This window comes from Bos grunniens, chromosome 7, assembly GCF_055505025.1.
Source record: "Bos grunniens cultivar Pamir isolate PY7600 chromosome 7, Bosgru_T2T1.0, whole genome shotgun sequence".
NCBI classification, from domain to species: Eukaryota; Metazoa; Chordata; class Mammalia; order Artiodactyla; family Bovidae; genus Bos; species Bos grunniens.
Window position 1 is genome coordinate 16,834,979 of NC_141171.1, and position 14,657 is coordinate 16,849,635.

At 55.4% G+C, this 14,657-nt stretch overlaps 1 protein-coding gene across 1 annotated transcript in view; it reads right to left on the reverse strand.

The window, feature by feature from the left end:
• The window catches only part of ELAVL1 (ELAV like RNA binding protein 1), a 37,170-nt gene that overhangs the window by 6,860 nt on the left and 15,653 nt on the right, over positions 1–14,657 (reverse strand). Inside the window, exons 3-4 of the mRNA XM_086409626.1 lie at positions 5,878–5,981; positions 2,102–2,255 (exon numbers count right to left, since the gene is read on the reverse strand). Coding sequence (XP_086265752.1) covers positions 2,102–2,255; positions 5,878–5,981 — 258 coding nt within the window. The remainder of the gene's footprint in view (positions 1–2,101; positions 2,256–5,877; positions 5,982–14,657) is intronic.

Genomic DNA, 14,657 nt, shown 5'->3' on the forward strand with positions numbered 1-14,657 from the left:
ATACGTCACATGAAAGCAAACCTGACATGCAGACTTGCTCTGTGTCATTCGCGGCCTGGCTGCTGGGCTCCAGAGGGTCCCAACAGAGGAGCACTGAGCAGTGGCATCCTCCAGAGCAGAGAAGGGGAGCCCACAGGCCCACGGGCTTGCTTTCTACTCTCCAGCGTCACATTCCGGCCTAGGGGAGGGCTGTGGAGAGGAGGCCCTGGGGGCTCCTCACATCTCCTGCACCCTCTTCTTGCAAAGCTCCTAAAGACAGGCAGGGGTGTGGAGTGGGGGCCCACATATAAGTGGCAGAAGCTGGTGGGGAGGCCTGAGGGTCTCCCAAAATCTAGGAGACAGCAGCCTTGCAAAGGGAAAGAGGGCAGAATCTCCAGCAAACAGGTGAGTGAACTGCCTGTAGGAGTGACCGCCCTCAGGATGTTGGGGACAAAAGCTCCGTGGCCCAGGGGTGGGGGAGGTGCCCTCAAGGTGGGTGGACTCCAGAGTGGGAGCCGGGCCCTGCTCAGCAGTGCAGGGCTAGACCGAGATGAGCAGAGGCCAGCAGTCCACACAGGACTGGGGAAAGCAGGGCCACAGAAGTGGGATGCGGGCCACCATCACTGGCCGCTCCAGGTCCCCTGACACCCCACTCAGACGCTCCTGTGCAGGAGGGTAAACAGAGGCGCTGACCAGTCAGCAGGGTCACTTGATTGACTGGTACTTGAAGGTAAGGGAGGGGCCAAATGAGGGACCACAGGAACTAGCCTGGCGCAGGGGTTTATACCAAGCACATGGCATTGTCACCTCATGCCCATCCCCGGCCCAGAGCCAGGGGCAGAAAGGCCAGGTGGGTGGAGTCCATGTCCCTGTAGCAGAGCGGGTGTCAGTGCCAGACTGGGGGGTACCCAGATCTGCCAGCGACCTGCACCTGGGGACCACACTCCAGGAGCCTCTGCTCCTTCTCGGGGCCCTGGAGGACTCAAGCTGTCTGCCCCTCTCCAAGCTGGGCTCCAGCCCACACCCAGCTGAGACGGGACAAGGGAGAGTTGGGGACAAGGCTGCGGGCCCCAGAGCATGCAGCTCAGGGAGGATACGGGAAAACATGCACCCCCACTCTTGTCTGCCACGGGCTGGGACACCCCACCCACCTGCTCCGTGTCTGTTTTCAGCCTCCCAGGGGAGGTCACCTCGGAGCCACGGCTGCTGCAGCCCAACTACCAGTGTGCGCTGACTACCTCAGCTAAGGAGGTGGGGAATATGCTCAGTGCTGGAAGAACATGAAAAAACGACCAGTCAAGTCTATCAGTTTCACCGAGCTCTGGGAGCAGCGGTTTTACTTTCTAGCTGGTCAGCAAATTCCCACTCCTGCAGAAAACAGAGCCGAGGGGCCCAAACATCAGACGTCTCAAGCTCACTGCTTCCCTGACAGAGCCGAGTGTGTGGCTGGCCCGACCCAGGCCCAAGGCTGGTGGAGCAGATGGTCACCTTGAGGGGCGGCTTCTGGGCATGTGGTACTCAGTTCGGTGGGGCCTGAGTGCTGTGTGCAAAGCCCAGAGCCTGAGCTGCTTGTGTCCTGAGCTGAGCTGACCCAAGGGCGGGTAGTGAAGTGGCCAGGACAGCCTGAGAGAGGACATCATGCTGCATTCGAGCTCTGAATGTGCTACCGGGGTGGGGGTTATTGAGTGGTGGAGACTCAAGAATGACTCCTCAGAAACAGTCCCCTTGGAGCTCTGGGACAATGACAGGTGGGGACTCTGGACCTGGAAAAGAGACTGTACCACACCGCACCCTACTGCCTGCAGTAAGGAGGGCAATGTTTGAGTCCAGGCTGGGATGGGTGGTGCCTGTGGATAGTGCCAGGATCTCTTAGCGTTTTCACTGTAAAAGCCTGGCCGCCCCTCAACTTTCATGTTGGGGCAGCTTTTATGTCACGTAACACCCCGCCCCCCCCCTCCCCGCCCCCGCCAACCTTCCTGGCCTCATTAAACAAAAGCCAATGTCTTCTCACTGTGATTCTGTCCTCATGGCTGGAGTAACTAAAGACAGCCATCTGCCTTCCCAAGGAGACTCGAGCTCTACCCAGAGGAACGCACACTGCATCCCAGGCCAGGCACCGTACCTGTGGTCTGATCCACAAGGACTCGTGAGTTGATGATCCGCCCAAACCGAGAGAACATGTCCTCTACATCCTTCTGGGTCATGTTCCTCGGGAGCCCGCTGATGTACAAGTTGGCGTCTTTGATGACTTCAGAGCTTGGGCGCGCATATGACACCTTGAAAACAAAACCGCTTGCTAGCATTAGGGCAGGTGCATGGCCAAGGCATCCAGGGAGGGTGTTACACCTTCAGGTGAGGGAAAGTCAACCCTGTGGGAGGTCACCTGTGGCAGCCCGTGCTGGCAGCCCGCCTTGGGCCAGGCAGGGACCCTCATGTGCCATGATGATGCAGATGTCATTCCTATCTCATAGTCGAGAGTCTGGGGGTGCGTGGCTGGCATGGGGCAGGGCAGGGACCAAGCCCGGCTGCCCGTGCTCCTACCTTGGCCTCGGGCCTCTCTGGACAAGAAGCAGGGCTGGAAGGGGACTCTGTCCTACCTGGGAGGGGCCCAGAGGACGGCTGGGGAGAGAGCTGGGTGCTCTGGGAGTGTGACGCCCACCAGGCAGCAGGCCAGCTAGACATGGAGTCCAGATGGGGCCCCGTGGCTGGGGGAACACAGGTGAGTGCTCAACATTAAATGACCCTATGATTTTTGGGGCTTCTGTTTTGCAAAACTGAAGGAAGACTAATAGGAACTTTGCAGTAGTTTAGATAAAACGGTGTGTACGTCCGAGGCTGGGGGCAAGGAAATGTCTTTAGTGTTTCCCGTTTGGGGTGAGAGAAGGGTAGATCTTGTGGGCCACGGAGGGATGGGGCCAAGGCCAGACCTCTGTGGGCACGGAGTCCCTGGGACAAAGCCCTTCCACCTCTGGCTGAGCAGACAGGACTGTGTCACACCCCACACCTGAGGGAGTCAGGACCAAGTCAGGAGGCTGGGGGACAAAGGAGGTAGAAGCAGCAGAGAACCATGTGCTCTGGAAGGGGGAGCAGTTAGACCTGAGTAGAACTCCTCCCTGGGGGTCAAAAAACTGAGACCATACATAACACAGTAGCAGACACGACCTCTCAGGTGTCACTGGGCAGCACAAGGGCACAAACGATAGATGTGTTCCCACCACAACACTCAGGCCTGCCAGGAAGGGCAGGCGTGCAGGGCTACACACGGAGGCCACACCCCCACACACATCCCTTTGTTCACGCGCTCACTGACTCTCACACACTTGAGGCACATTTGGAATATTCCAGAAAAGGAGACGACAGGCACTGCCTTTGCCTGGAAAGCAAGACACAGGCCACAGGGAGAGAGAGAGGGTGAAAGGAGAAAATGGGGTGTGGTCAGAGCCCAGCTCCACCTGAGGGGAGAGTGGAACAGCAGTGACAACATCCCCTGGACGCGTCCCTGCGCTGCAGCCAGGCCTGAGGCACTTTGGGGACACTCTGGGGCAAGACCTGGGGCAGAAGCAGCACTGCCCTCAGAGAAAGAGGCCACCAGGTGGGCGTGGCCATGCGTCTCAACTTCAAGAAGAATATTGGCCACACTCTTATGTCTGCACCTTAACTTTCTGGGTCTACATCCCCCCACAGAACACCTCGCTCAAACTCCTGACAGAGGGAGTCACTCCAACTGTTTCGTGTCAGATTTCAGGCAGGATGGCTGAAGGCAGGAGCTGGGACTCAGGCTGTTCTGCGCTTTCCTGGGATTGGGCCAGGCGAGCAGGAAGTTGTCCCCCAGGATGTCCTGCCTGGCCCCTTGCAGATCCGCCTGGAACAGGCTGCATTTGGGGTCTGCCCTCGGCTTTTGGTGAAGGACGCTGTGGGAAAGAACATTCCCAGACCAGTGCCAGGGGAGTGCTGTGGTGGCCGGTGCTGGCCGTGGTTGCGATCACCTCTTAATAAAGCCCGGGGAGGAAATGCTTTCAGAGCCAAGTGCACTTCAGTCCCTTCCAGCCTTGGTGTCTCCAGGGACTCTGATGACTACTGCAGCTTCCTGTCCTCTCCAGCTACTGTCCAGATCAGAGTCAAATCAGAATCCAAGAAGACAGCAGCAGTGAGCCCGTCCACCCGTGGCAGACACGCCCGACTGGATCCGCGACACTGCCCAGAACCCTCTCTTAAGCTCCCGCACCACCTGCTCCCTTGCCTCTGGCAGGTCCACTGTCCTATTCTTGGGAAACCCTCCTGTGAGAGGTTTTTAAAGAACACAAGACTTCTGAATTACATCCTCCCACAAATTCCCGTTGGGAGTCCTGACCCCAGGACCTCGGAGTGTGACCTCATTAGAAACAGGATCGTGATAGATCCAATTCATGATGATGAGTTCAGAGCAGAGTAAGATGGCCCCAGATCAATGATGGGGGGTCCTTATAAAAAGGAGACATCTGGACACAGATATGCACACAGGGGGAACCCCGTGTGAAGACGAAGGCAGAGACTGGGGTGACACTTCTATAAGCTGAGAACCACTCAAGATCCAGTGACCACCAGGCACTGGGAGGGGCAGGGACCAGACCCTCTCACACAGCTCACGGCCCTCAGAGGGCACTCAGACTTCTGGCCCCTCGAGCTACCTGAGGATCTGGAAGATGCAGAGGTTCAACAAGGCAACCTTGTTCCAGGGGCTTCGGGTTGAGGGAGATGCTCTGGAGACTCTGGTGGGTGCCTGTCTCAGGCATGAGGGCCTCGCCAGGTCTGTGGGTGAGGGCTGGTGGGCACAGCACAGGAGGGGCTATTGCAGGAAGCCTGGCCAGGGTCCCTCGTGGAGTGGGAAGAGGGGGCATGTTCTACAGCAGGGCTGGGCACGGAGTGAAGATCAGGAAAACCCAAAGCTGGTCCAGGGGTGGATAGAGCCTGAAGACAGACACCTGGGGGTGGGGAGGGGTGAGACTGAGAAAAGGAAGGTGTGGTCAGCGATGGCAGGTTGAGAGGAAGGTGGGAGGGTCTGTCCGGGGAGGCCTGGAGGACTCGCCAACTTGTCCCAGGAACCCACCTCAGCCCCTGATTAGGGAATGACGCTTCTGACAGTCTGTCCAGGCTACCCCGTCGTGCTGCATGGCTCTCTCCCTTCCCTCAAGTCACCTCAAGTCATCAAGAAGACCCCCACAGGACACAGCACCCCCAACTGGTGACACCTACCTTGGCACACACCTGGTGTCATATTTATCATCTGTGTGCACCTGTGCACATGCAGATACTCAGCCTGCCCTACAAGGGCGTGGAAATGGTTTTGTTCACTGAGTGGCACACAGTGGGCAACTCCTAAATGTTGCCAGTGACTGCTGAGTGAGCTGGTAGGAGGACCGTAACTGCTGGGATGGGGCAGGAAGGGGAGCCTGAGGCCGGGGCAGATGGGCAGTGCTGCCACCGCTGCAACAATGACCAGGTCCAAGTGGGAAGGTGGCGCTGGCCCAATGCACACTCGGCAGGAGGACAGCAGTGCTGGGCCGGTAGAGGAGACTGGCAGGGAGGTCTTCATGTCAGGGGGCTGCTGTGAGCCAACACGCCAGGGACACCGGGGTCGGGGAGGGGCGGTCCCATGCAAGTCCTTTCCGGGGATCCTCCCTTTGCAGGTGGGGCTGAGGAGCCAGAGGAACAAGGGCTGGGACAGTCACCACCCGACACGGGTCTCACACAAGCCGACAGGAGATGCCCTGGAAGTGCCCAGGCTCTGAGGGGCAACTGTGCTAACGGTGCCAAGACAGTGATGGGGAGATAAAAGCTTGGGTCTTTCACTAAGGCCAGGGCTCAACACAAATCTCTGTGCAGCTCGGAACCAATGAGATGATGATTGCAGCTCTTTACCTTAATGGTTTTTGACTGGAGCCGCAGGCCATTCAGTGTGTTTATCGCTCTCTCTGCATCCTTGGCAGTCACGTAGTTCACAAAGCCGTATCCCAAGCTGTGTCCTGTGTGGAGAACATGTGCACATCAGTGAGCCACTGGGAGCCAGCCAGCCAGCGAGGGGTAGGGGAGAAAGGAGGGGAGAGAGAGACAGAGAGGATGGACAGGGCTGCACCTGGCTGGGCTCAAAAGGACAAGACCAGAGAGAAGGTGACCAAGGAAACACAAGAGCTAAAAGCCATGGCTTCTGGGAAGGAGGGGTTAGAGGTCAACAGTTAAGAGTCTGTACTGATGGTTTATTCGTGACACCACCTTGGCAAACTTGCACATTTTCTGCAAAGAACAAACCTATAAAATGTGACTTTTGTAATTGAGCATCCTGGGGAGCCCATCACCAAAGCAGGGCTGAGGATCTGTTCCACTGGTGCTGGCTGCTCTGTGCAGCCCCCAGTGGGGGGGACCTGGGATGGGGGGTATGGAGGACAGTCACGGCAGCAGACAGGACAGGCGGGTGGGGAGAACCCGCCGATGACCAGATGTCAGTGTCCAGGCTGTTTTCCGCCCCTGCTGTGCTGGAGTGGGAAGGTCTGCTGGGCTCTGGCGCCCCCCAGTGTCGGTTCCCTTCACTTTCCTGAACTGAAAGTCCAGCTGCAGGAGGAGGAAGTACAGGGGTAACCAGCGCTGAGGGCAGCCTGGCCACCAGAGTCCCCTTTGGCAGCACCTCCTACAGTGACAGCATCATCAGCCGATGCCCAGGGGCATCATAAGGCCAGTGCAAACCTCAGTTCTTCCCAAAGAAATCCAGGGTTACAGGCAGGGTATCCCACCCCTTCTCACGTAACCACTGGGAAGTGGTGGGGTGACCACCAACTGGATGCACAGGAGCGACCAGGCACGACAGGAGCTGTGGGCCTCTAGGAGACCCTGAGAGAAGCAATGGGTGACGGTCAGAGTGGGAGGAACCCGACGCCTTCCCTACAGAGGAGCAGGAGGAGGTCCCGGGAAGAGAACGGCCACCAAGCCCGCATCTTACCCCTCCCTGCGCCATGTCAGTGGGCACACCCCGTGCACCGGCCTCTGCTCTCAGCAGAGACAGTGGGTGAGCAGGAGAGACGACTGCTCTCCCCGAGTCCTGTACACACACACGTGCCCACTGGATGATTAAAACAGAAGGCGTGAGCCACCAGCAGGCAGAGATCTGCACAGCAGATGAGCTGGCTCTGCCCACTTCACCAGCTGAACCCAGGCTCATCTTGCCATTAATGAGACCTGCCATTAATGAGAGCCTAACCCACTGCCGTCACCTTGAAACAAACAACAATACTTTATGTTTTAGATTTAAAGAAAAATTACAAAGATGATGCAGCGTTCCCACATACTCCACACCCATGTTCCCTATTAGTAACATCTCATCCTAGGATGGTATATTTGTCACATTAGTGAATTGGTACCGATGTTCACATCTGAGCCAGACCGCCTGAATTTTCCCCTAATGTCCTTTTCTGTCCCAGGACACCATCCAGGGTTCCCCGTGACAATGAGCTGCCAATTATCCTTACACTCTTCTTGGCAGGGACAGTTTCTCACACCTTTCTTGTTTTTGATGACCTTGACAGCTGTGAGGACTGGTCCAGAAATTTTGTAGACTCTCCATCAGCTTGGGTTTGTCGGAAGATTTCCTGTGGTCAGACTGGGGTTATACTGGGCTTTTAGGAGGAAGGCCACAGAGTGAAGAGCCCTTCTCATGCCATCGTTCTGGGGTGTGTGCTGTCCACAGGGCTCATCCTGTTTGATGCTGGCCTTGACCCCGGTCTCACCAGTCTCTTTGTGTGCGGCCTGCACATTGTGAGTGCCCTGTGGAGTCACACCCTCCCCACTTCAGGGCAGAGAAGCTACACAAACTACTGGTGATTCTGCAAGGGCTACTTTCTCCTGCCCTGTCCGGGCCATCTTCTTCGCTGTTCTCTGTCATTTCATGTTCCTGCCCCTCCCACAAGGCCAATCCCAAGGCTGGGCCACCTGTGCCCATGGCTCCTGGCACTTCTGGTGCCAGGCCGTGTTCTCGTGCCTTCTGCTGCAACTGGTTCCTCCTGGCGTCTGGACAGGGCCCGCCCCCCACCCTCAGTTGCCGATTCCTCCCTGCCCTCCCACCTTGGCCGGCCGCACCAACACCAACTTGCCCTCAGGGTGTGCCCACAGAGTTTTAGGACACAGCTCCAGAAACCCTCAGTGGCCCTGGGCACTGCCAACCTGCCTGAGGTGCCACCTCCTCCAGAATGTGACTGCAACGCCAACTGACCCTCCCCAGGCTCCTCGTCCTCTGCTCACTCCATCAAGATGGTCCATAAGCCTCTACCTTTGCCCTTATCCCTATTATCCGAGCTTCCTGGGTGACCTCCTTGACCACCGTGTGGCCACAGCTAACAATGTCATCTAGGAAGTCACACACTTTTGACAATGGCCACTGGCTCCTTCCCCTGCTCCCCCTCCACTCTTCTCAACAAGCCAATGTGTACTCACTGAACACCCACTATGTGCTGGGCTGCGTGCCAGGCTGGCCAGGGGTTTAATGATCATCACCAAGGATAGCTCCTGCCATAATGAAATTCACATCCCACTGAGTAAGTCAGACAACAAATGAGCAAGAAACTAACAGACAAAGCTACACTCAGGTGCTACCAGGGTATCTCCATGGTGGAGTGAAAGGATGGACAGGACGGGTCCAGGGGAGACAGGTGGTCAGGAGTGTGTGTCCCTTGAGGAGGGGGTATGAGAAGCATACCCGCTCCCTGCGGTGGCTGGAGGCGAGTATTCTGGCAGAAGAGCAAGCACCAAGCTTCTGTGGCACAGACGACTCAGGAGTGCTCTAGGAAACAAAAGGCGGCCGGCGGCTAAACCCAATGAGTTAGGGGCCTGGCCTGGAGGCAGCTGCTGGGTGGAGCACGGCAGCAGCAGGGCTGAGGCCAGTGTAGAGACCACAGGAACCCATGAGCCACACCAGATGTGAGATGAGGACCCCAGCAGGCAGGGGTGAGCAGGAGGGAGAGCCACCAAGCGGACTTGCCAGTGGGCTGATGGGGAGGGAGCTCTGGCAGCAAAGGTCCCTAAAGCACCAGCACTCCCGGGCTGGGACTGGCTCTGTCCCCTAGTCTGCTCTCCTCTCTGTGGTGGGCACCTCTGTGCGCCGAGAGGGAGGTGGGTGAGGAATGAAGGGGAGCCTCTGGTTCTGCCCACTGGGTAAGGCTGGAGACTAAAGTGTCAACAGTGGTGAACGCCCACCTCCATGCATCCTTTCTTTCACCATAACCAACTGCTCTCAACTCCAGCCGCTTGTTAGAATCAGCAGGACGGCTGCTACAAACCATTACCGCCCAGGCCACATCCCGGACCAAGGAAATGACAGGGGGCTGGGGAGGCAGGAGCAGGGACAGCTTCAGCAGTTTGTAAAGCCCCTCAAGGACTCTACTGCCAAGCCCAGGTTGAGAACTCCCGCTGGCAGTGCCTGAAGGGAGTGGGCCAGTTATGCAGAAGAGCCAGACTGGAGGGGCTGTGCTCAGAGCAGGCAACTGGGGGAAGGCCCTCACTTCCCAAGTTACCATTTCTCTAACAGGGTCCGCCAGCCACCTGGGGAAACGATGCAGCTCCTTAGGGTGCTCCTCAGTCCAGAATCCAGGACGTGGGGTAGGGTGGGGATCCCCACTTCCAAGCTCCTTACAGATGACTTTCCGGTGACCTAGAGGTCACTGGAGTCAGTGCCATGAAGGCAGGTCAGTGGCTGCCCCTCACCCCCTTGAGGGGCGATGGGAGACCAACCCTGAACAAGGGGGCTGAGGTCTGGTGGGCGAGCAGGGGCACTCTGGGGTAAGCGTGGTCAGGGCGTGGATCCTGCACAGGTGCTGGGCTTCAGGCGGCTGAAGCCTGCCAGAGCCAGGGTGGAGTCTAGCGGAAAGGGGACAGGCAGGGGAGGAGGGCCAACAAACCCTGGGCCTGGTGGAGGCGCGTGGGAGGCCAGCTCCCCTCACTTGGGGTTCCAACTGCCCGGTACCAGCACTGCCCCCTCCGGAAAGGCTCAAACTCCCCAGCTGGCTGACTCGGTGGATCTGGGTGGGGCCTCGGACGTGTTTCTCCTGGTCCCCAGGCACCGCTAATGCTCAGGGGCTGGCCGAGAGCCACTGCCCTGGAGAAAGCAAGGCCGCCTCCATGCAGAGCGCTCAGATGCTGGGCTGGGCGACCCCTGGGCCAGGACCCTCCTGTTTCCAAATGTCTCCTCTCTTTTTAGACAAGGGTTAAGACTACAAGACGATTCCACGGCATCTCACCTTGCTTCTGCAGACCAGAGCAGCCAGACATCATGTTTTAACCCCTCAGTGTTCCTCATGCTGACCTGGGGTGCCCAGTTGAGGAAGGTGAGCACCCCATGGACAGGGCACTCCTTTGCAGCATGAGACTGGGGTGCAGTCGAGTCCTTTCTCTAAAGGCCCACGGGGGCTCAAGGGATGACATCACTGAGGGAGAGACTCTGTCTTGGGGGCGATGAGTGAATTAATTAGGCGATAAATAAGAAACAGCAAATGTCCCCAAAGGAAAGAAGATGGGCAAAGGACAAAAAGAGTTCTTACATAAAAGAGTATAAACAGCCAGAACGGATGAACTTCACAAGAAATGCAGACTGTCACCACACTCAGATGTCATTTTTCACTTAAGATGTGAGAAACCCTGCCCGGCATCAAGGATGCCAGGGCCAAGCAGAGGGCATGTGAACCGGAAAGCCCCTGGAGGGCCAGCTGGCAATACGGGTCAACAGCTTCTAGACAGTACCCGCTCTCCCCTCTGAGGGTTCACTTCTAGGAAGACTGCCTACAGAAATAACCGGTGAGCCAAGATTTGTGCCAGGGTATTAACCTCAGTGGGGCTTGTAGCTATAGAAAAGCAGTTACAACCTGTCATAAACTCAGAATAGCCTGTAACCACTGTGACCACAAGACAGCGTAAGTCCAGTGACAGGGAGAGATGTTCACAGATAGAGGAGGAAGAGACAGCTTGGGAGGTGCAAACCGATTTCTGTAAAAGCACATGACTGCTCACAACCATAAATATGTAAAGAAAAAGCTATGGACAGACACGAGCCAAAAAGCTAACAGTAGTGGGATTATGCGTAATTTAAACTTTTCTTCCTGCTTGTCTCATGTTAAACTCTTTTTCTGTAAGGACGGAGATGATTTCTATTGAGAAAAAAAGTGGTCAGCTGGACGGGTGTGGAAGTGTATCTTTGCGGAGGGAGCAGTACTGAAGTCACAGGAGTGTGGCAGGAGGGTGTGTCTGGGAGATGACAAGCAGTGGATCCCACTCAAGAGGAGGGTGAGTGTGGGCTGCAATGGCTAGGGGTGAGGGGTCTCAAGGAGGCTTGGAAACACAGGCTGGGGTGTGGGCTCTATCCTGACCAGAAGTGCAAGCCAATGAGACAGAAGCTGAGTCGGAAGGCTGAAGGCTGTGGACCAGTGACCAGTAACCAGTATGACACGGTCCAGGAGGGTGCAGACTGGTCATGGTGCCCCGCGGGCCACATGACATCTGCAGACGGGCTTAGATACCAGGACAGAGAGCAGGGCAGGCTGCACAGTAAGGCCAAGTAGTGACTGTGGATGGAACAAACAACAACAAAACAGGAGGGGCCCGGCTGGTCAGAAACACTCTGTATCTCGAGGCCAGCACACTGAACATCCCCACATCCAGCCACCATCTTGTCCCACCGCCTCCCACCCCCAGTGCCTGGCCCCCGGTTGGCACTCATAAGAGGCTTGCTGAATGAATGACTGCCCATGCCAATCTGCATTCTCCCCCAGCCCCAGGCCCGCTCAGTCATTCATTCACTCCACAAAAACTGATTATGTCACATCTGGGGATACCAGAGGGTCCATGCCTCTGAGAACCATAAGGACCTACTGGATGAGGAAGTTCCAACTTCAGTGCCTTGTGGAAACCCATGCTGGCTGATTGCCATGGGGACCCAGAGGAGCCTGTATCGTCAACTAGATCAGGCCAGGAAAGACATCCCAGAGCAAACGGGGCCCAGGTGAGTGACAGGACACGTTACTGTCACTGGGGTGCTAGAGATCCCACTGTCACAGTCAGGAGCATGGTCTGGAAGGAGCACGGAAGGCCAGCGGAGAGCCTAAAGCAGCAGGTCAGGCAGAAGATGATGTGGCCTGCTCTAAGGTGATGGCAGGAGGGACGGCGGAAAAGGGATGGAAACATTCAGGGACACAGGTCAAAGGTCATGCTTAGATTTCTGACTGGAGCCACTGAGTAGACAGTGGTGCCATCGGCTAAGATGGAAACCTGGGAAACAAGCGGTTGGCTTGTGGGAGACTCAAGGTCAGTCTGGGAAACACTGAGAGGCTGAAGGCCCTGGAGCTTGGAAGAATTTCTGGTTGCCAAGAGAGGTGGCACAGCTGCATGTCAGGCTAAGCTCAGGGGTGTATCCACTCACCCTAGTGTTGGCCTAGGAAGAAGAGGAGGCTAAGGAATAAGTCAAGGACTGCCTAGGTCAACGGCTGGGAAGAGCTGCAAGAGAGACAGAAAGTGGGATGGGTGCCTCAGAGGTAGGAGAAAGCCAAGCTCATGAATCTGAGGGAAGAGGAAGCTTCTTTCTGTAAGGAAGAGACAGAAGACATGGTTCCGTGAACAGCAGAGGGTGGATGTCAGCCAGAGGAGCTTCTCATCTGGGGGCTATTCTGCACTTCTGGGGACCTCTTTTGGTTTTCACGACTTAGAAGGCGCCCCCAGCACCTACAGGGCAGAGGCTAGGGAAGCAACCTACAGGATGGCCCTCCCTCAAGACTTACCCAGTTTCAAACGTCAAGTGGAGAAACCCTGAGCTACAGGGGGTCCGGGCATCGAGCAAGGACTCTTAAAGACAACAGAGACTGGAGCGTGTTTGAATGCTGGTGGCAGATCCTGGAAAGACCCAGAAAAGTAGGTACTTGCATAACTTGAGGTTCTTTGGATGCTGAGATGGGAAGGGATCTAGGACAGAGGTGAAATGGCTGTTACACGAGAGGAATCGGGGCCTGAGGGGAGAATATGTGCTGAAACGGCTCATGTAGGGCACGGAGATGTCCGTGTTGCAAGCTTGGCTGAGGTTTGACTGGACAAGGTGCCTGTCTGCCATGATGCAAGAGTCTTTTTGGGATGGGTACCTGAGCCAGGCTGGGAGAAAGCAGACTGAGAAAGGTAACCATGTCCAGGGCTTCACCAGAGGAATATAACAGAGGACAAGATGGAGTGAGAACCAGCCTTGAAGAAGTTATCACACACTGGTGCCAAGAGGAGAAAAGCGAATGAGGTAAGTTTTCCATAAAATTAAGTTCATTCAATTTAAAGAACTACTAGCAAGGACTGCGGTTTCCCAGGTGGCTTAGCAGTAAAGAATCTGCCAATGCAGGAGACTCAGATTCAGCCCCTGGGTCAGTAAGATCCCCTGAAGAAGGAAATGGCAACCCACTCAAGTTTTCTTGCCTGGAGAATCCCATGGACAGAGGGGCCTGGCGGGCTACAGTCCATGGGGTTACAGAGTCAACACGACTGAGAGACTAAACAACAGCAGCAGCAGGGACTTCCCTGGTCCAGGGGCTAAGACTCTGTGCTCCTAATGCAGTAAGCCCAGGTTCGATCCCTGGTCAGGGAACTAGATCCCACATGCTGCAACTAAGACCTGGAGCAACCAAATCATAAATAAATAAATATATATGCGTGTGTGTGTGTGTGTGTATATATATTTTTTAAATTTAAATAAAGAACTATAAGATGCGAGATGCAGAGCTGAAATGTCAACCCAGGCTCATCTACTCTACAACTCCCAATGCATTACACTCAAACTTGCCCAGAGAGCAGAAAATCTTTATTTCTGAACTGAAATAATTTCCAAATCATGCCTGTGCTGATTTCACTGGTTCTCAAAACCAGTTCTCTCTGGACTCATCTCACCAAATCTAGGTGTTCCTATTAACATAGCTCTAATGCCTTTGAAAAACGCCAACAAGCCAAGAGACAGAGGAGTCAGGAATATTGCCGGGACTGAAAATTTCCTTCTGCCAGAACACAAGAGGAGAAAGGCAAGACTCAGAAGCAGCGCAGAAGAACTTCAAAACCTCTCTGAACAAGGATTCTTATTAAGGATGGTCTTCTGGAACTGGAGACAGAGAGGAATTTCTGTCTGACATTCCAACACTGTTCAATTTTGTGTATTATCTAAAGCCCCTATTTTGAAGACATGTAATAAACTGCAGACTCTCAGAATTTGGAGGATCATTAAAGGACTCTGAGTTCAAAGTCCTCTCTCTGGGACTTCCCTACTGATCCAGTGGCTGAGACTCCGAGCTCCCAGTGCAGGGGCCCGGATTCAACCCCTGGTCAGGGAACTGAGAGCTCACATGCTGCAACTAAGACCCAGTGCAGCCAAATAAACAATCAAATAAAAACAAAACCTTGTTTTAAAAACAAAAAACCAAAATCCTCCCCTGACGAACTAACTCCCTGTACCGTGGTCAGCCAGCCTCTACGGGACTCGCCTTGGGGACAGGCATCTTAGAGTTACTGGCAAATGCTGAGAGTTGATGAAACAGGACAATGGGTACATGGGGTTCAATAGAATTACTCTAATGTAAACTTAAATCTTGGGTTGGCCAAAAAGTACAGGTTTTTCCATAAGATGCTACAGAGAAACCCGAATGAACTCTTTG